General features: G+C 39.3%; 1 protein-coding gene and 1 long non-coding RNA gene across 8 annotated transcripts in view; one reads left to right on the top strand and one right to left on the bottom strand.

The window, feature by feature from the left end:
• LOC138965912 (zinc finger RNA-binding protein-like) overlaps positions 1-6,728 on the bottom strand; it is a 29,054-nt gene extending 22,326 nt beyond the window's left edge. For 4 of the 7 annotated variants that reach the window (XM_070337993.1, XM_070338035.1, XM_070338006.1 and 1 more), the window contains exons 1-4: positions 6,607-6,728; positions 3,572-3,791; positions 2,451-2,547; positions 8-208 (exon numbers count right to left, since the gene is read on the bottom strand). In XM_070337993.1, the coding sequence (XP_070194094.1) occupies positions 8-208; positions 2,451-2,547; positions 3,572-3,775 (502 nt within the window). In that variant the 5' untranslated portion in view covers positions 3,776-3,791; positions 6,607-6,728. The remainder of the gene's footprint in view (positions 1-7; positions 209-2,450; positions 2,548-3,571; positions 3,792-6,606) is intronic. The other 3 variants (XM_070338000.1, XM_070338012.1, XM_070338027.1) reach the window with 1 other exon arrangement.
• Positions 6,729-11,583: 4,855 nt separating this feature from the next.
• Positions 11,584-16,446, top strand: LOC138965904 (uncharacterized). The gene is made up of 2 exons (XR_011455559.1): positions 11,584-12,116; positions 13,240-16,446. It is a non-coding gene; the product is annotated as an uncharacterized lncRNA (long non-coding RNA).
• Positions 16,447-21,020: the final 4,574 nt, after the last annotated feature.

Genomic DNA, 21,020 nt, shown 5'->3' with positions numbered 1-21,020 from the left:
TACCTACTTGTACCTGAAATGGAGGACTGAGTGCTGGTGGGGTTGTTGTAAGCAGAAGTGCATGTGTTGACCGCAGGAGTAGACGCTGCAGAGCAAGCGCAACTCTGGCTAGCAGTGGTCACCTGAACAGCTGGCGCTTTGGGCTGCAATGCCTGTCTCTCACTCTGCGCCATGAAACCTGCAGCCCCTGTTGTGAAGACTGGTTTGGCTGTGTAGAAATCAACCGTACAGCATTACTGGTTACACTGTATCCAAAACTGGTCAAATCAACCAAAAATCGCATCTCAAAAAGTCTCATTTAAGATGTCTCATAAAAGATTGCTTACCTTTAGTTTAAAAGAAAGACAAAGAAAGAACAAGTCGCGTAAGGCGAAAATACAATATTTAGTCAAGTAGCTGCCATTTTTCAGCAAGACCGTATACTCGTAGCATCGTCAGTCCACCGCTCATGGCAAAGGCAGTGAAATTGACAAGAAGAGCGGGGTATTCGTTGCGCTAAGAAGGATAGCACGCTTTTCTGTACCTCTCTTTGTTTTAACTTTCTGAGCGTGTTTTTAATCCAAACATATCATATCTATATGTTTTTGGAATCAGGAACCGACAAGGAATAAGATGAAAGTGTTTTTAAATTGATTTGGACAATTTAATTTTGATAATAATTTTTATATATTTAATTTTCAGAGCTTGTTTTTAATCCGAATATAACATATTTATATGTTTTTGGAATCAGCAAATGATGGAGAATAAGATAAACGTAAATTTGGATCGTTTTGAAAATTTTTAATTTTTTTTACAATTTTCAGATTTTTAATGACCAAAGTCATTAATTAATTTTTAAGCCACCAAGCTGAAATGCAATACCGAAGTTCGGGCTTCGTCGAAGATTACTTGACCAAAATTTGAACCAATTTGGTTGAAAAATGAGGGCGTGACAGTGCCGCCTCAACTTTCACGAAAAGCCGGATATGACGTCATCAAAGACATTTATCAAAAAAATGAAAAAAAACGTTCGGGGATTTCATACCCAGGAACTCTCATGTCAAATTTCATAAAGATCGGTCCAGTAGTTTAGTCTGAATCGCTCTACACACACACACACAGACACACAGACACACGCACACACGCACATACACCACGACCCTCGTTTCGATTCCCCCTCGATGTTAAAATATTTAGTCAAAACTTGACTAAATATAAAAAACAAGAAGGGCAAAGCCCATACGACTCACATGCTTGACCTTGACCTTTACATGACCTTGACCTTCAGCTAAACCTAGCAATGACATCATACACTAAGAACTGCTTTACACATTTTTCCTACCAAAATACATGTGACCTTGACCCAAGGTCAAGGCCATCCAAGGTCATGCAACACAAAGCTGTTAATTCAAGACATAGGAAGTACAATGGTGCTTATTGGCTCTTTCTACCATGAGATATGGTCACTTTTAGTGGTTCACTACCTTATTTTGGTCACATTTCATAAGGGTCAAAGTGACCTTGACCTTGATCATATGTGTCTCATGATGAAAGCATAACATGTGCCCCACATAATTTTTAAGTTTGAAACAGTTATCTTCCATAGTTCAGGGTCAAGGTCACTTCAAAATATGTATACAATCCAACTTTGAAGAGCTCCTGTGACCTTTCTTTCTTTATTTGGTGTTTAACGTCGTTTTCAACCATCCTGTGACCTTGAAGCAAGGTAAACCAAACTGGTATCAAAAGATGGGGCTTACTTTGCCCTATATATCATATATAGGTGAGGTATTAAATCTCAAAAACTTCAGAGAAAATGGGAAAAATAGCTGTTTTTAGACAACATTTATGGCCCCTGCGACCTTGACCTTGAAGCAAGGTCAAGATGCTATGTATGTTTTTTGGGGCCTTGTCATCATACACCATCTTGCCAAATTTGGTACTGATAGACTGAATAGTGTCCAAGAAATATCCAACGTTAAAGTTTTCCGGACGGACGGACGACTCGGGTGAGTACATAGACTCACTTTTGCTTCGCATGCGAGTCAAAAACGACAACAATTAAACAGAAAAAAATAAGAATCTCAGTTACTCAGTATGAAAAATAGAAGCAAATCCGGTATTGGTTGAGAAAGTTGTTTCTCACTGAAACATTGAGACAAACTTTCCCATGTGACAATGCAGATCGATCAATCACTAGCGAGGGGCGTCCTCACATGTGGTCCCTGTCCATGTGTGGAGAAATTGATCGATACTGATTGGCCTATTATGTCATTTGGGAAAGCTTGCCACAATGTTTTCAAGAGAAACAACTCCTTCACAACGCTTAAAATCCCAACAGTTATTTTTGGACACAGTCTATTCTGAAAACTGAAGAACATTGTACTCCTCAACAATACTTTCGTTGTCACCAATGTAACATTGCATGTTTCCAATGATTATCCCTCCAACCCTGAGCAAAGAAACCATACCTGTCTGACAATGTGCTTCTGCAGCAGTATATGCTGTCGCTGCTGGTGCCGGTTGATAATACGCTTTAGGCTGATCATCATCATAGCTCACAGCAGGCTGCACATAGCAGCCGAGTTATCTATAATTGGCTTTGAACGTGACACTGCCTACATTAAAACACCTCTAACTTCCATTTGAACATAACTATTGATGTGAAATTGTGCATGTGGTTACAATAAACATTGAAGATCATGCAGTCACTTTGTATACTTTGGTCTTTGAGTATGTTAGTTAACTATAAAATAAATAAATAAACAGCATTCTTCACTTGCTCGTTTGAACTGTCAAGCACGCGAGTCTGCTTAAAAAAATAACACCTTCCTCATGATGTATGCTTGATACACTATATCCTATGGTTCACAAAAGACAGTTGACCAGTACAAGTCTTAAGATGAACGTTTCGTAAGGCCTGAGTCAAAAGCAGAAGAAACTGCGGACTTCCTGGCAGCCACTGGTCTGAGGATTTAGCACGGCCATCAACATCGAACGCAGAAGAAGAAGAAGAAAAGCAGAAGAAGCAGGATTAACTGTTTTCTTCTCATAATGATTTACATCACGCTGTGCGCACACACGATACGCACTTCGATTCTTTTCTTTCAAATGACCAGAGATCTGTAACAAGTAGATCGACCAAATTGTTCGTGAGAAACAGGAAGAAAATAAATCACCTTCTGATGCATGTGATTCACTCCATAAACTTCGTAAAAGTTGATCAAACACGACCAAAATCTACCAACGGCTTCAGCGAAACTAGAGAGCCTTGTTTTGAAACCGGATACAAGTCATGGTCGTCTCCAAATGAATATACCAGCGGGAAATTCAAACCCACTAATCTTGGTGATTTCCATCGCCTCTACTGCTCTAGCTGTAGGAGAGAGGTTATGACAGGCAACCATAGGCGTGCTAAAGGTTAAGTTGGTTCAAACCTTAACAGCTCAAAGAACAAGTTGACAACAGCTTAACAGCTCAAAGTAAATGCTGACAAAAGCTTAACAGGGTTATCACAAAAAGTCACTTTGGATAGAGCAAAATCATGCAGCAGACTCAAACTTGTTCACAAAGCATGCCGTTGAGAGCTTACCGTCACATCCACTTGTGTCCTTGTGGTATAAGCATACTGCGTGGTGGCGTGAGCAGCAGGATAGCTTTCATAGGCTTGGCCCGGCCGAGGTGTGGCAGTCCCATACGCTGCCTGGGCTGGTGTAGCAGCTACATTTGCAGGCTGAGCTGAATATGCTGTCCCTGGCTGTGCATTGGCAGGCACAGGGTCCACGAAGTGTGCCATTTGGAAATTAAAAATTCTGAAAAAGTCAAAAATGAAATTCTTTTTTAAATCAAACTCAAAGACCATGTTCTGATTCAATCAATCAATCAATATGAAGCTTATATAGCGCGTATTCCGTGGGTACAGTTCTAAGCGCTTGTCGAAGAGTTGTCAACACAGGACTAACAAAGAAACTAACATCTACAGACGGACACAAACCCTATCACACACTAGCAAACCCTGATAAACATACAACAAACAACTGTTTAACAACAATGTACACATCAATAGCTAGGTCCAAACAAAATAATATCAAGCACAAAGAAAACACCTCTCACAGAGCACAGCACAAGAAGTGATTGTAAATACTGTTAAGGCCAAAAAAAATAATAGGTGTGGTTACGGTAACATAGCCAAAAAAAATAGGGTAGGTAGGTAGGCAATCACTTTTTTTTGTTAAACTTTTTTTTCTAATGTGTACAAATTAAACCTACTTGACAGGGAAATAAGTGTGCGACTCGGGCGCTTTCGCTTTCATTGCGTTTTTTGCACTCGTTTTTTTGTTTTGTTTTGACAAATGTAATATAAAGTTATAGGATCGGCCCCTAAAAATAGGGTAGGTCGGGTTACCGTAACCACACCTATTTTTTTTTTAGGCCTAAGCTCCTGTGTCTGTTACATGTAACTTTAAGAGTTATAACTGACCAAAAGACTGTCGCTTTTCGCCCCAAGAGCTAAACGGTTTGGGTTGGGGATTGTGATTATGTGACCACACACCGGTCCCCCGTTTCAAGTTTAACGCAAGAATTGGCGCGTGAAGTGAGGAAGTAGCATTTCTTCGTTGCGAGGAGTGCTAGGATTTGCTAAGAGAGCAGCCTCAGTAGGTGAGCATGCCTTGGACGTGCTCACTACGCGAGAAAAAAGGCAGCTACACAGCTCTGCCAATGGCAATCAGATTAGCTGTTCTTGGCTGTTTACCGACCAGTGCAGACGACCTTTTCGTTATTGGTATCAACCAATAACGTTTAATTCTTGCATAGCTAGCCATATAGCCATTTCATATACACTCTCGTTGTTTTGCACAGGGAGAGGCTAAACTCCCGAAAGAAACGGCGGTCAGGAATTAAAAACAAGTCGCGTAAGGCGAAAATACAATATTTAGTCAAGTAGCTGTCGAACTCACAGAATGAAACTGAACGCAGCAAGACCGTATACTCGTAGCATCGTCACTCCACCGCCCGTGGCAAAGGCAGTGCCCGTGGAATTGACAAGAAGAGCGGGGTATTCGTTGCGCTAAGAAGGATAGCACGCTTTTCTGTACCTCTCTTCGTTTTAACTTTCTGAGCGTGTTTTTAATCCAAACATATCATATCTATATATTTTTGGAATCAGGAACCGACAAGGAATACGATGAAAGTGTTTTTAAATTGATTTCGAAAAAAAAAATTTGATAATAATTTTTATATATTTAATTTTCAGAGCTTGTTTTTAATCCAAATATAACATATTGATATGTTTTTGGAATCAGCAAATGATGGAGAATAAGATAAACGTAAATTTGGATCGTTTTATAAATTTTTAATTTTTTTTACAATTTTCCGATTTTTAATGACCAAAGTCATTAATTAATTTTTAAGCCACCAAGCTGAAATGCAATACCGAACCCCGGGCTTCGTCGAAGAGTACTTGACCAAAATTTCAACCAATTTGGTTGAAAAATGAGGGCGTGACAGTGCCGCCTCAACTTTCACGAAAAGCCGGATATGACGTCATCAAACGATTCAAAGACATTTATCAAAAAAATGAAAAAAACGTTCGGGGATTTCATACCCAGGAACTCTCATGTCAAATTTCATAAAGATCGGTCCAGTAGTTTAGTCTGAATCGCTCTACACACACACACACACAGACACACACACAGACACACACACGCACACACGCACATACACCACGACCCTCGTTTCGATTCCCCCTCGATGTTAAAATATTTAGTCAAAACTTGACTAAATATAAAAAAGAATTGTTTGAGCGCTCAGTTATTCAAATTCATATTCACCCCTTACTTTCACGTCAAACTCAAAGGGCATAAACATACGGCAGACAAATAGTTCATTTAGGACAGTCACACTCACAGCACTTACACTGTTCTTGAATTTTATTCTTTCCCCCTCGTCCTCTATTTCCCCAGCCAGAGCCGAACAGAAACTCCCAAGATAATCATGACACCCTCATAATCATGATCATAATTTTTATAGTTGTTTAATAGAGCTCTGAACCTTACTTTTGATACCAAATTGAACAATATTGATAAACAAATGTGTGAGTTACAGTTAATTTTAGCTGAAAAATGTCAAAAATGGTTTCAATTTATCCTCTTTGCCTCTATTACGAATTTTATTACTTTAAAAATTCATAACTCGGGTTACACTTATCCAATCTCAAAGTTATATATACCATTGGAATGCTGATTTTCTGCTCTTTTAAGTGATATAGATCAAAATGTTAAATGAAGATTTTGAATTTTTTTGTAACATACATGATAATGGCTGCCCAACATGACGGATAACTTCAAGCTACACTAAGCATCGTTCACGGCACAATCGCAATCCCTGAAAACCGCATTCTTCCCACAGTAATGTTAATCGCTCTGATGAATAGTGCCTGACTGTCGTTGACAATGAGTACTCAACACAAACCGCAAATGACAATCAAGCGAAGCACGAGGATGCACAAAATCAAAATGGCGGCGATCGGAGGAAAAAATGCTAAAGATATTGTAAGGCAAATTTCTGTTAATATAGAAGATGAATCCACTACGTATCCATTGCATTTTAAAAATTAGATCTACTTACCACATTATCTTTTGGCAACACCTTTTTTGTTTCTCTAACCAGCTAAAGCTTGTATCCTAGTTTCTGATTTTTTCCTCAGCAACAACAACGCCGAGCCGAACGGTGTCGCCTAAGTGTCGTGTGCACAAGTGTGGTCATTTCCGGTTGGATCAATTGTCTAATTACCATTCCTTCATCAAAACAAAGCTTTTATATTGAAAGTGATTCGACTCTCTCTCTCTCTCACCAGAGACATACATTCTATCTATATCTCTGCTCTCACTCTGTCGGTGTTCGCGCGCGCGCATGTGTGTGTGTGTCACGGTGTGTGTGTGTCAGTGTGTGCCAGTGTGACTGTGTGTGTGTTTGTAAATTATGTTTTTCGCTACCCAAAAGGTAATCAAAAGTCACCAAGGGCGGATCAATTCACTTTGGAGGGGGGGGTTACAAAATGACTGCGAAGATACAAGTTGACGGCGCCTTCGGCGCCTAAGCCTCTAGGGGGGTCCGGGGGCATGCCCCCCCGGAAATTTTTTTTATCCAAAGAAGCAAAATAGAGCTATCTGGTGCATCCTGAGCCAATAAATTACCTCTGAAACCTCTTAGGCCAAAAAAAAAATTTGTCTGTTTAGGGTAACATGACCCAAAAAAAGTAGGGTCGGTAGGTAGGTAAATTTTTTTTTTTTTTTTTTTTTTTTTGTGTGTGTGTGTAAATGCTATTTGGCTGAACATTCACTTCTTATATTTGATGAATACATGTTTCAAAACTAACGTATAAATAAAACAGAGAGAAAGGGAGAGAAAGAAACGCCAAATGTCTCTTTTTAGCATTTTTACCTCTTTTTTTTTTTTTTTTTTTGAAATCAAAAAAAAGTTTTTGGGTCGGCGCCAAATCGATAGGGTCGGTCGGGTTACCCTAAACAGACAATTTTTTTTATTTGGCCTTACCAAAATGCCATCTAGGAAGTTCTTTTGTTGATGTAGGTTTTTTGTTGATGTATGTTTGAACTTTTTTGGGGTGGTGGGGGGGTTACGTAACCCGTGTAACCCCTCCCCCCCCGCCCCCCCCCCCCCCCCCCCAGATCCGCCCTTGGACTCACGACGTGTTCGTTTGGTTTGTTGATTGCCGCGGCTTGTCAACCGGCTAGATCATGAGTGAGTGTGTGTGTGTGTGTGTGTGTGTGTGTGTGTGTGTGTGTGTGTGTGTGTGTGTGTGTATGTGTGTGTGTGTGTATGTGGGTGTAAGAGTGTATGTATAATTGTGTGTGTGTGTGTCAGTGTGTGTGTGTGTGTGTGTGTGAAGAGCGATTCAGAGAAAACTACTAAACCGATCTTCATGACATTTCACATGAGAGTTCCTGGGTATGATGTCCTCTGACATTTTTTTCTTATAAATGTCTTTGATGCCCTCATATCCGGCTTTTTGTGAAAGTTGAGGCAGCACACGCCCTCATTTTTCAACCAAATTGATTGAAATTTTGGCCAAGCAATCTTCGACGAAGTCCGGACTATGGGATTTAATTTCAGCTCGGCAGCGTAAACATTAGTTAATTAGTTTGCTCATTAAAGTTGTCATTAAAATCGAATTTCCACTGACAGATTGATTGCATCGTATTCCTCGATTTCTCCTGAATTCAAAAATATATACATATTTCATATTTACTCCAACAATGTGCTCAGAATTACAGAAAATATTTTACTACGTCCGCGCGCTTCGCGGAGACAAACATGGCCCGTCTCGGTCTTAAAACTCTTTGGTTGTGGTTAGTCAAGACTATCTTAGTAATTATAGTCTCGGCGATGACTGTTTGTTGGTGTTCTAATTAGTTTGCTCATTAAAGTTTTCATTAAAATGGTATTTTCTGTAACATTTAAAAAATGATTGTATTGTATTGTATTATTCATCTTCTCCTGAATTCAAAATATATAGATATGTCATGTTCACTCTAAAAATGTGCCTAGAATGAAAGAAAATAGGCTCAGTAAGTACTACGTTCGGTTGCTAAGAGACGAACATGACCCGCCTCGGTCTTCCGGGTATGGTTAGCCGAGACTATCTGTCTCGGCCATGACAGACTTTTTGTATTGATCTTAATAGTTTGATAACGACTGACTGAATGGTTTTATATCGCTTCACGCGACTTGTTTATTGTTATCGCTCCTTGGAGCTAAAACAGTTTCCACCATCGCGTCAAAATTTAGGTTTTTCAATTGTGAAAGATGATGCGGCACTGTCACGCCCTCATTTTTCAATCCATTGATTGACATTTTGGTCAAGCAATCTTCGACGAAGCCCGGACTATAAATTGCATTTCAGCTTGAAAACTTTGAAATTAATTGATGAGATTGATCATTAAAATTCGCAAATGTTTGGGAAAGATTAAACGGTTTTCTAGTTCAGAGTGTAATATGCAAATGTTTTTTAACACGATGTTGGTTTTTGTTTCCCCTGAGTAATCAGGAGATTCTTAGGAATGAGCAGTGTCCGGTTGCTGACGGATGTGTTTTGAAAATGTAGAGGGTGTTGAGTATGAGGTTAGTGGTGGTGGGACCAGTTTGTTTCTGCGACATTCCTAGGATGAAACAACTAAATGCATGGGTCACAGGGGTCACGGCATTGCTCTTTCTCACTTCCAGTCAAGTACGAGTTATCTTTCCATGCTCTTCAACGAAGGAGAAACGCTGGGTTAGTTCCGGTATCTTCTACATCATGGCGTCTGCACTGAAAGATAGCTCGCTCAGAGTGTGTGGTGGTGGAAAGCAGTACTGTGTCATTTGCCATAACTATCGTGGAAAAATTATTGAAGGAAGAGTTGTCAGGCTACATAAACTTCCAACAAACAAGCAACTGAAAAGAGCTTGGGAGCAGCGCCTACGTGTTACTCTTTCTTTTAGAAAATGACAAGATTTTGTGCAACTTGACAGAGTGACTTTCTCGTCTAGTTAATCAGATGGGTATTATTTGTTCATGTACATAAAAGTGTAAAAGAATGTTGTTGTACAACATACTTCCTTCAATCATTAGTGCATTTTGCTCTTGTCTGTGTGAAACAGTAACAGGCACATGAGCTGTAACTATGTAAGAAGGACTGCCGTGTCTCAGTATGACTGTAGTCTCTAGTGTCACTATAAATCTCAGTCATTGACTCTGTGTATGTCACTCATTGATGCTTACATTCCCAATGCATGGAAGACAGAAATTATAAAACTAGTATGCATGAAAACTGATGCTGGTTTGTACTCCAAATTTTTGTATCCAGTTAAAATATCAGGCATGAAAACTGAAGAAAAAAAAAATACTGAAAACAAAATTCGAAGGCGCGTAGCGCCAAGTTTCGCAGGCGCAAAGCGCCAAGACTTCTAGGGAGGTCCGGGGGCATACCCCCCGGAAATTTTTTTTTTCAAGGGTGCAATTTGGTGCAATCTGGGGCTATCTGAGCCTTAAAATTAGATTCAAACATGGCCCCAAAACTATTTTACTATAACTATGATTAGGAAAAAAAAAATTAAAAAAAAATAAATTAAAAAAAAGGAAAAATACGGAAAATAAAAAAAATACGGTTTATTTTTTTCAAAAATACGGAAAATACGGAGAATTTTCATGCCTGAATATGTCTGAGAAGTTGAACGCAAACCAACCAGGTGTGAGCGTGTGTTGTAAGGAGTGCACTATTTTGTAACGTGGGATTATGTACATGAAATTATAAATAGGGTTCGTGTGGTGTGTATCTATGCTTTTTATGTTTTTAAGGGAAAAATATTTATTACCTGTGTGTGATTACATTTTGTTTTTTTATTCACAGTTGGCTGAAATATTTGCCGAGGAACGACAATGCAGTGTATTATATAATTATATATGTATTCAAAGAATAAAGACATGATGAATCTGAAGCTTGATGAATGACTTGTTTTACAGATAATCACACACACTTCAACAGACGCAGTTGATACAGTTTGGGTTTTATTTATCTAAAACATATACAAACAATAGCAGTTTAACAAAGTTGGTAAACAATGTAAAGTAAAACAACTGAAGTAACATTAAAGAGCCATGAACTGGTAATGTGAAACTGCTCTTAGGCTAATGTCAGATGGAGCTCGCAAAACACGAAACAAAAGCCGAACAAAAGCAAAACATGGTGCTTTTGTGTGTTGTTTTGCTTTTGTTCGGCTTTTGTTTCGTGTTTTGCGAGCTCCGTCTGACATTAGCCTTAGACAATACGCACATCCAGTTAACAACAATAAATGCATGACTACCAAGCATCAAAAGGACTCACTGATTCACGCACAAATTCCGCGTGTGCTCAATAATTATTGATAACATTTAACACATAGGCTACAAGTTCGTGACACTGACAGTCGAAGTGGTCTGTCAAATGCTAACTTGAATCATTTGTTTCCACAGCATTATCGATAGCATCCTTGCCATCTTTTCGCAGCTGAAACGTGCCTCTTGCTCTGCGCACTAATTCTTCTTTTTTTCCACTGACAAGTTGGCCATGTTTCCGAAGAAAATCTTTCAATTCTTTCACGTTCATGCGCTCGACTGCCGCCTCTATCTTAACCGGAACTTACCGAACCAAAGGGACGAAACTCGTGCACACCTCCGGCCTCGCTAGTGAGAAAGAGCTATTGCTGGAGAAATGTCGTTAAAGGGAGGGAATCTTCTATCGGAGGGGGGGTGGGGGTGGCATGGTCTTAAGAGGGGGATGGAGTTTTCTATATGATGGGGGGGGGGGGGGGGGGGGGTTCTACTGTTATCTAGTGAGTGTAATGGGATATGACGAAGCGGAGTCGTATAAAGCATTTCCTTTTCTTGGTGTATTAGTTCTTTCCTCGATTGTTGGCGCGCCTATCAGTTGTCGGGTTGACGCCTTGCCTTGTCCAAGTTGTTGCTCCACCTTTGTGCAACCATTTTAGCTACCTAAAGGTGCTCACAGTTTCTTTTATCTTATTAGATTAGCCTACATTCTACCCCAACAATGATGACTGGTCTATCTCTGCGACGTTGGTCTCCACGCTCCATGCTCGTCAAAATAACACTCGCCGTCATGGCCACTCTGGTTGTGATGAGACTCCTTTTCCGAGTGTTCGCAGGAGGATCAACAAATCTGTTGGGCGCATAGTAAGAATCCGGGGCAGAGTTGGAATCTCGCGGGACTTCGTCACGCCTCAGTAGATTTCCAACAAAGCGCGTCATTTCCGGAAACGCACCGACTCATTCTAGAAATGGCCCTCCTTTCGACTGGCGATTCCAGTCTGATTTGCCAGTCTGCCTCTCGCCCTTGACCATGATGGGTGTGCACAGGGAAGAGGTGGACAGTTTTGTCGTGGAACTTACGCAGAAAATACAACCGTGCTCACGCAGAAGAAATATGACAGTGCGGTTTCTAAAAACAAAACGTACGGACCACATTGAAGATGGGAAGTCTTCGAAGTTCAAGTGGTGGGTGCGTGAAAAGAAGTTTCAGCTCGTGAACTTTCCAGGATTGGACTTAAACGACGTTCTCTGCATACCCAGCAAACAAGAGGTAAGTTCGTAGTTATGAAACGTGACTGAAAGTATTTCGCTATGTTGTTTTATTTATTTTTATTTTTGTACAGTTAATGAGTTATGGTTATCTCAACTGTTCTTGATTCCATGGCTGTCAGTGTCACTGTCAGCCAAATTTCTGTTGACATTGAGACTGAAAGTATCAGATGACATGTTCTATGGTCCATCCAGTGAATAAAACTCAGTTTCAAAGTTCTATGCAACCATGTGTGATCAATGATAATTCAATGTGTAACAGGTTTCCTAAATAATCGTCCATGTAATACGAGCTGTGTGCCTGCCATTAGAGTCATGCATTTTCAGTCCTTTAAAGTTTAAATGATTCGTATCATTCTCTGTACTTTTTTCTGTAATACTCTAGTTATAATAACACAGACATGCAACAAAAACATATCCATGTCAAACATTTTGGTTTCCATGTCAACAACCTTAAACACAGGCCGAAAAATAAGTTATTACCTTTTGTTGTTCATAACTTTACAGTTACACCGTGACATAGTTACAATTTAATTGAATATTCTTTAACTTTAAGTGCTCAGCTATCATTGTAATAAAAGATGAAGGTGTTCATAACTTTACACTAATCTTGCTTAAAATTAATCTGAACAATGACAACTCATGGCTTAAAATTTATTCAGTTACTTCAGACAAAAGCTAATTAGGTTCATTAATATATAATATTTATAACTAGTTTCAATATTTGCCCCCAAACTTCCTTGTTCCTTTGATTCCTACAACATTGGTCTTGCTTAGACTTAATTAATTCATTTTGTACTGTTCATGCAGATTAATCGTAACACTTAACAAGTGTCATCTGTCAGTTGTAGAACTTGTACCCTCTCTTAATTCCAGTAGAAAGCACTATAGTTACAACAGCATATATATAATATGATAAAGAAATATCATTTTGCGCTCTGAATTCTCAGTATTTCTCAGTTAATTATGTAAGTGTCCACTTGATCTGTTGTTGTTGTTGTTGTTGTTGTTGTTGTTGTTGTTGTTGTTGTTGTTGTTGTTTTTTTTAGTTTAAAAAAAAATATATATATATATCCAGACCTCAATGAGTTGTTTTGCTATGATTGTTGCTTACTTGTGTGCAGAATGCTGAGTCGCTGCTGGCAAACATTCCAGTGGCTGTGATGCGACAATGTCACTGCCAGATGTTCAGAAAATACAGTCATCAGAGGCTTCTGCAACATGGACGTCCTCGAGAAAAAAACATGTGCGGCATGCCATTTTGCTCAAAACCGGATTTGGCAGACTGGGTGCAGAGTGAGAAATGTCACTCCTGGTGCCACTTTGACTGTGCTGGGGTGGAGATGACGAGAGCTGAGGTCTCGGCATAAGATGTACATTTTGTGTGTGTTGTGTGCAAGGACTGATGAGGAAGTGTTGATTTATGTCTTCTACCTTCCACCTGCATGGGGTTTTTTCCTTCTCAATTTGTTCATTAGTGCTGTATGATGTTCACTCACAGACTTTTCTCTGCACATATCCAGGGGGTGTCCAGAACGTATGTGTGTATGTGTTTTCAAAAATCATGTTGTTGTTCTTTCCAAATCGTCTCTTATTGACTCACCTGAGTAATTGGCGAGTCTAAGAATTCATATACATGTGTCAATCCATATATATCCGGCCAAAAAACTTAACATTTGAGGTTAGCTTGGTTGTTTTTCAAGCTAGACCTCTGAAAAATTTAGGGTTCGATGATCTTACAAAGTCCTTTGTACTGGAAACTTGCATTCTCCCAGTAAGGTAATATATTGTACTACGTTGCAAGCCCCTGGAGCAAATGTTTGATTTGTGCTTTTGTGAACAAGAAACAATTGACAAGTGGCTCTATCCCATCTCCCCCCTTCCCCCGTCGCGATATAACCTTCGTGGTTGACAACGACATAAAACACCAAATAAAGAAAGATCTTACAAAGTGACCTCAGTTTGGTTGACCCTCTTCAAATTTTGGGGTCACAGCGGGGTCATGTTCCTTTCATTGGATTAAAACTTGTGCGTTGAAGCTATATCAGATGTTTTTGAAGCTACAGGTTTGAAACCTTGTATACTTCTAGTATTTGATAATCTCCAGACTTGACCTAAGTTTGATTGACCCTTGTCAAGTTTTGGGGTCACAGGGGGCCAGTCATGTTTGTTTCATAAAACTTAACGTTGAAGTTATCTCAGATGTTATTGAATCTTAAGCTTTGTAACTATGAAAACTTCAAGGGTAGTTGTAGTTGATAGCCAACATGAATCTAGTTTGAGATACCCCTGTCACATTTTGGGGTCACTGCGTTGTGTCATTATTGCATTGCACAACTTTGTTACATTTTCCATATGTTTAAATCAACATATTCAGGGGGTGTCCAGAACGTATGTGTGTATGTGTTTTCAAAAATCATGTTGTTGTTGTTTCATAGAGGCAGGGGTTTCTTGTGCAAAGTTTAAACGGATGTGTTTTGTAATTTTTTTTAGTCGTGCTGTACAGTTTGACGCCAGTTTACAAGTAGTGCTTCTGCTGAGCATCAAGATGTGATTAATGTATTTTTGCTGTCTTATGGATTCTTGTGCAAAGTTTAAACAGAGGCATTTTACGATTTTTAAATTGTGCTGTTCAGTTTGACGTCAGTTTTCAAGTAGTGCTTTTGCTGTGTGATTATTTTGATGTGATTAATTTATTTGTGCCGTCTGTTTATTTTTGTGTGTGGGTGTGCCAAGTTTTTACAGAGGTGTTCTCCTGTGAATGTGAGTTTTAAGTAGTGCTGTACAGTTTGACCCCAGTTCACAAGTAGTGCTTCTGCTGAGCATCAAGATGTGATTCATTTATTTTTGCTGTCTGTCTTATGGTTTCTTGTGCAAAGTTTAAACGGATGTAATTTTTAAGGTTTTTTTGTGCCGTCTGTTTATTTTTGTGTGTGGGTGTGCCAAGTTTTTACAGAGGTGTTCTCCTGTGAATGTGAGTTTTAAGTAGTGCTGTACAGTTAGACCCCAGTTCACAAGTAGTGCTTCTGCTGATCATTAAGATGTGATTCATTTGTTATGTGCTATCTCTTGATTGTGTGTGTGTGTGTGTGTTAAACAGACATGTTCTACTGTGGCATTTAGATGTGCTGTACAGTTTGACGTCAGTTTTCAAGTAGTGCTTCTGCTGTGAGATCATTGTGATGTGATTAATTTATTAGTGCTGTCTATTTGTTGGGTCAGTGTGCCAATTTCAAAGTGTGTCTTCTGTGACATTATAGTGCTGAACAGTTTGACCCCAATTTTCTAGTTGCTTCTGCTTTGTGATCATAATGATGTCACTAATTTTTTTTCTTGTAATTTTCTTGAAGTATAGTTTTTTGTGTGTTTGACTGTCAAGTTCAAACAAGTATCTTCTGTAACTTTTGAGATTTGCGTTACCGTTTGACCCCAGTTACCAAGGTTTGCCTCTGCTGTGTGATAATTGTGGTGTTATAAGTTACGTTTTGCAGTCTTTTGTGATTTCTTTGCCATCGATCCATTTTCATGCAAACAGCATCCCGCAGTGGGGCACTGCGGTTATGAAATTAAAGGTCCCTCCTGTTTTTGGAACCGCAGGAGCTTTCTAGTTTGCTGTTAGGTAGATTTTTGGTTCCTCTTTCCTGTCATGCTCTCTTTTTCTTCATGAATTCTTTTCTTTTTTCTGCCTTCTTGCTCATTCACCTGTATTTTTTCCAAAAATCTCTTCTCTTGCCGCTTGTCTCGCGATTCATGTATAGTTTAATCTGTTAGTGTTCTGATGTAAGTCCAGCAGTAGATAGGTTAAGCCTATTTTAACATACTGGAAACTGGTAATCTTCCAGTAGGTATTAATTTAGTTTTACTAAAGCCTGCTGGGACACAAGTAATGGGTTAGTGCATTTGTAAACAGGAATTGCTTGACAAGTGGCCCCCTTCATCCCCCCCCTTCCTCGTCCTGATATGGCTCTGCGTAGTCGGCTGGATGTTAAGCAACAAATAAACAAATGCAAACAGCACAAACTAAGCAGTAACGTACTTTGTTTTAATCAATAAGGCAACTATGAGGCTGTATCCTGAATAATGTCATTATTGTGGGTATGAAAGCTTTGTGCACCGTAAAATATTTTTTTACCCTTGAACATTTCTTCTGAATTCCATCTTCTAATTTTTGTATCTCTGTATTTGTGAACAACAAACTTGCCTAATGATGTTTGCCTTTCCATTTTGTGTGTATAAAACTAAATGAAATGGTGTGTGTGTGTTCATTGGTGCTCATACATTTTATGTGGGTTTTTTTGTGGGAGAATTAAAGTTTTGATTTGCATCACTGATTTCTTTGTGTTGGTGTTCCTGTGAGACTGTCGGTCAAAGACAAGCATTTCACCTAGGGTGTGAGTGTGTGTGTGCATTGCTCCTCAAGCATCATGATGTATGAATTGTCTTTTCTTGTCTCAATATAATGACATATATAATTTCATGCGGCTTTCCTACTAAGACAGAGAAGTGATTCAGAGTGAATCAAATGAAACATAATGCATGTGGGACGTACAAAAAAAAATCTATATAATTGTAATCATGTGAGGTGTTAAAAACGTGCATAAATCCCTTCAATTAACCAGATGTTATGGTTTGAGTACCTGAGCCAACCTTGTTATTATTTCCGTTTTAAAGCCAGGCGAGGCTTCTTAATCCTCACCTTAAATGCTAAAATTCGTTTTTGGCTGCGTGCTGCCCCTGCAATCCGCCAAGGCCTAGGCGGCCCTTGGACCCCGGCAGTAAAAAAAAAGTTCAGTCGCAGGCAAAATTCAGACTCCCACCCATGTAGTGTAAAGCCATTAATCACAGTCATAAGTTTGTTTTCATATTCTGTTTGTTTATAAATTCAGTTCATTGATCTCTGTTTTGGTCTTCGCTTTGTTGCTTTGGTTGAAAAAAGTTACCTTCTCTCCTTCTGAGAAAGCTACCTCTCTTGTGTGGTGTGTGAATTTAATTAAACAAATCATGAAATGTATGCATTGGCAGCTAGTGCTTCCTTCCCTTTGTTTATCAAAGACCAAAAGGCATTCAAAGAAAAGTCATACTCAACTTATATGATGCAATCAAGCACACAAAATGTAGCACATATAATATAGCACAGTTGTTCCAAAGAAATATAAGAGCATCCCTTGTACCCCCCAAAAAAATAAAAAAACACACACACCTTGCTTAGCATCATAATGATTGGGATAGGCAGACACTGTGTACATTGAAACTGGAGATGTATTCAAATATACCATATTACCAGGTTTTTCACATATGCACACATTTAGTGCTAATTTTTGCATTAACTGACTTTAATCCTTTCAAATTCTTACACCCTCTGTATGAAAATTATGGTACCTCCTGTTGATCTTGTGCCACCAGGACAAGTTGTTCACAACCATTACTTAAAAAGTGTTGAACACAAAAATATGTCATTTTGTTCTCAGTATTTACACATTCTCAAGCAAGTAATAAAAAATTGTTCTGCGCTTCTGCCCATATATATAGCTGTTGAATATAATCTTTTTCTCATAGAACACACTTGGGACATATACATACATGCATCTTCAATTTCTGTGACACTGGGTGTTCCCAATGACACAAGAATGGCCGGTCACAATGAGTTAACAGTCAATAATGTTAACAATAAACCTGTTAAATGCAGGCGGCATATCATAATGAATTTGATACTGAATGCTGTTGGTGGCTTTTGTATTGACAATAAAATATAAAGAACGCAAAAGTTTACGGAATACACAGAAATTATCAAGCGAGTTTGTTAATGGATTTTACTTTACAATAATATAACATACTTACTTTTAGATAAAAGAAAAGAATTAAGTGCAAATACAATTTCCACTCAGTAAGTTACATTTTTGTGCAAACTGACCCAAACTAAATGTTAACTGGTCCCTTGACTCCTACTTATAGATGTTTGGCATGATGATGATGGTGTGCTTGGGGTGTGTGTGTGCGGGTGTGTGTGGAGGGGGGGGATGCATAAATATAGCCACACACATACCCAAACCAACTATACTGTTTCAACTTTAACACAGTACATTGAAGAAGAAGACAATCAAGCAACAATTAAGTTACGCATGAGTGTTGTCAACGTTACTTAAATTGTAAGGGTAAACTTCACTAGCACCAGTTAAAATGGCAAACTGAAGCGCTCGATCGTTTGTTCAGAACGACGTCAAAAAGATCTCAGCCGGCCCGACAGAAGTCAAGGTTCGTAAGTAAGAAAAATAGCAGTTGGTATGATTTTGCCTAATGCATCTGTTTTATTACAACCAACTATTGATATTTTAAACATACGCTGATCATTGTAGTCCATCAATTATCATTTAATAATCGCATTCTAAGAAAGAGCAAAATTCTCACTCTGCGCGCGGTTCATTTCCAGAATCGCGTAGCGCGAAGTTGGAATTCCAACAATGGCGGCCATAGTTGGAATTCCAACAAAGCGCAGGTCATTTCCGGAAAAGCGCCGCTGACTAGATGGGACGCAACAAATCTCCTAGATCTTACCTCCCTTTATCGGCACCATGTTGAACATTTCCAAACACATTCACACGACAAGTGGATCGTACTGGACTCAGCTAGTAGAAGTGACTGCAAGCAAAGCCTTCAACGGGCGCCACCAGTCTGGAAAATATTGTTGATTACAGATAGTGACTCGATTCTCGGAGACTGAAACAAGTCGCGTAAGGCGAAAATACAATATCTAGTCAAGTAGCTGTCGAACTAGTCACAGAATGAAACTGAACGCAATGCAATTTTTCAGCAAGACCGTATACTCATAGCATCGTCAGTCCACCGTTCAGGCAGTGAAATTGACAAGAAGTTAGAGCGGTTTAGTAGTTGCGCTGAGAAGGGTAGCACGCTTTTCAATACCTCTCTTCGTTTTAACTTTCTGAGCGTGTTTTTAATCCAAACATATCATATCTATATGTTTTTGGAATCAGGAACCGACAAGGAATAAGATGACAGTGTTTTTAAATTGATTTGGACAATTTAATTTTGATAATAATTTTTATATTTTTAATTTTCAGAGCTTGTTTTTAATTCAAATATAACATATTTATATGTTTTTGGAATCAGAAAATAATGGAGAATAAGATAAACGTAAATTTGGATCGTTTTATAATTTTTTATTTTTTTTTACAATTTTCAGATTTTTAATGACCAAAGTCATTAATTAATTTTTAAGCCATCACGCTGAAATGCAATACCGAAGTCCGGGCTTCGTCGAAGACTACTTGACCAAAATTTCAACCAATTTGGTTGAAAAATGAGAGCGTGACAGTGCCGCCTCAACTTTCACGAAAAGCCGGATATGACGTCATCAAAGACATTTATCGAAAAAATGAAAAAAACGTTCGGGGATATCAATCCCAGGAACTCTCATGTAAAATTTCATAAAGATCGGCCCAGTAGTTTGGTCTGAATCGCTCTACACGCACGCACGCACGCACGCACACACACACACACACACATACACCACGACCCTCGTTTCGATTCCCCCTCGATGTTAAAATATTTAGTCAAAACTTCACTAAATATAAAAAGACAGCTGAGTGCACAGTCTTTCAACCTATCCTTGGGTCTGACGTAGAAAAGGAAACACGACGTATTCTGCAGAAGAATTTAGCCTACCTTTAGGCCGTTTCTCGCGGAGCTGCTTTCATTCTGGATCCTGACTGCTCCGTGTCTTTACCGGACTCGGTTAAAGTGGTGCAGTTTTCGTCAGACATCTTTCTTTCTTTATTTGGTGTTTAACGTCGTTTTCAACCACGAAGCCCCCGGGGTTATATCGCGACGGGGAAAGATGGGATAGAGCCACTTGTCAATTGTTTCTTGTTCACAAAAGCACAAATCAAACATTTGCTCCAGGGGCTTGCAACGTAGTACAATATATTACCTTACTGGGAGAATGCAAGTTTCCAGTACAAAGGACTTAACATTTCTTACATACTGCTTGACTAAAATCTTTACAAAAAATTGACTATATTCTATACAAGAAACACTTAACAAGGGTAAAAGGAGAAACAGAATTCGTTAGTCGCCTCTTACGACATGCTGGGGAGCATCGGGTAAATTCTTCCCCCTAACCCGCGGGGGGTTTCGTCAGACAGAGAGCACGGGTTGATGTACAACGAAACACACCTCTTCAACCCTTACTCTTACTTCGGTGCATGGGACGCGGTTCCTCAAGCTCTCGACGGGAAGAGAATTGTTTGTTTGTTTGTTTGTTTGTTTATTTGTTGCTTAACGTCCAGCTGACTACGCAGAGCCATATCAGGACGAGGAAGGGGGGGATGAAGGGGGCCACTTGTCAAGCGATTCCTGTTTACAAATGCACTAACCCATTACTTGTGTCCCAGCAGGCTTTAGTAAAACTAAATTAATACCTACTGGAAGATTACCAGTTTCCAGTATGTTAAAATAGGCTTAACCTATCTACTGCTGGACTTACATCAGAACACTAACAGATTAAACTATACATGAATCGCGAGACAAGCGGCAAGAGAAGAGATTTTTGGAAAAAATACAGGTGAATGAGCAAGAAGGCAGAAAAAAGAAAAGAATTCATGAAGAAAAAGAGAGCATGACAGGAAAGAGGAACCAAAAATCTACCTAACAGCAAACTAGAAAGCTCCTGCGGTTCCAAAAACAGGAGGGGCCTTTAATTTCATAACCGCAGTGCCCCACTGCGGGAACGGGAAGAGAAACGCGAAAGAGATTGATCGTAACTCCAGGCTGTATTATGTCAGGGATTTCGACAACGTTCTGGTGAAACATGGCCTAATCAACACTTCTCTGGACCTCCTTGTTGGTTGGAGTTCTAGAGGCCCCATAGAGCCGACAATGCGCCTGGGTA

Source organism: Littorina saxatilis, linkage group LG1 (assembly GCF_037325665.1).
Source record: "Littorina saxatilis isolate snail1 linkage group LG1, US_GU_Lsax_2.0, whole genome shotgun sequence".
NCBI lineage: Eukaryota > Metazoa > Mollusca > Gastropoda > Littorinimorpha > Littorinidae > Littorina > Littorina saxatilis.
The sequence above is the reverse complement of the archived record's forward strand: the minus strand, read 5'-3'. Positions and strand labels throughout refer to the sequence as shown.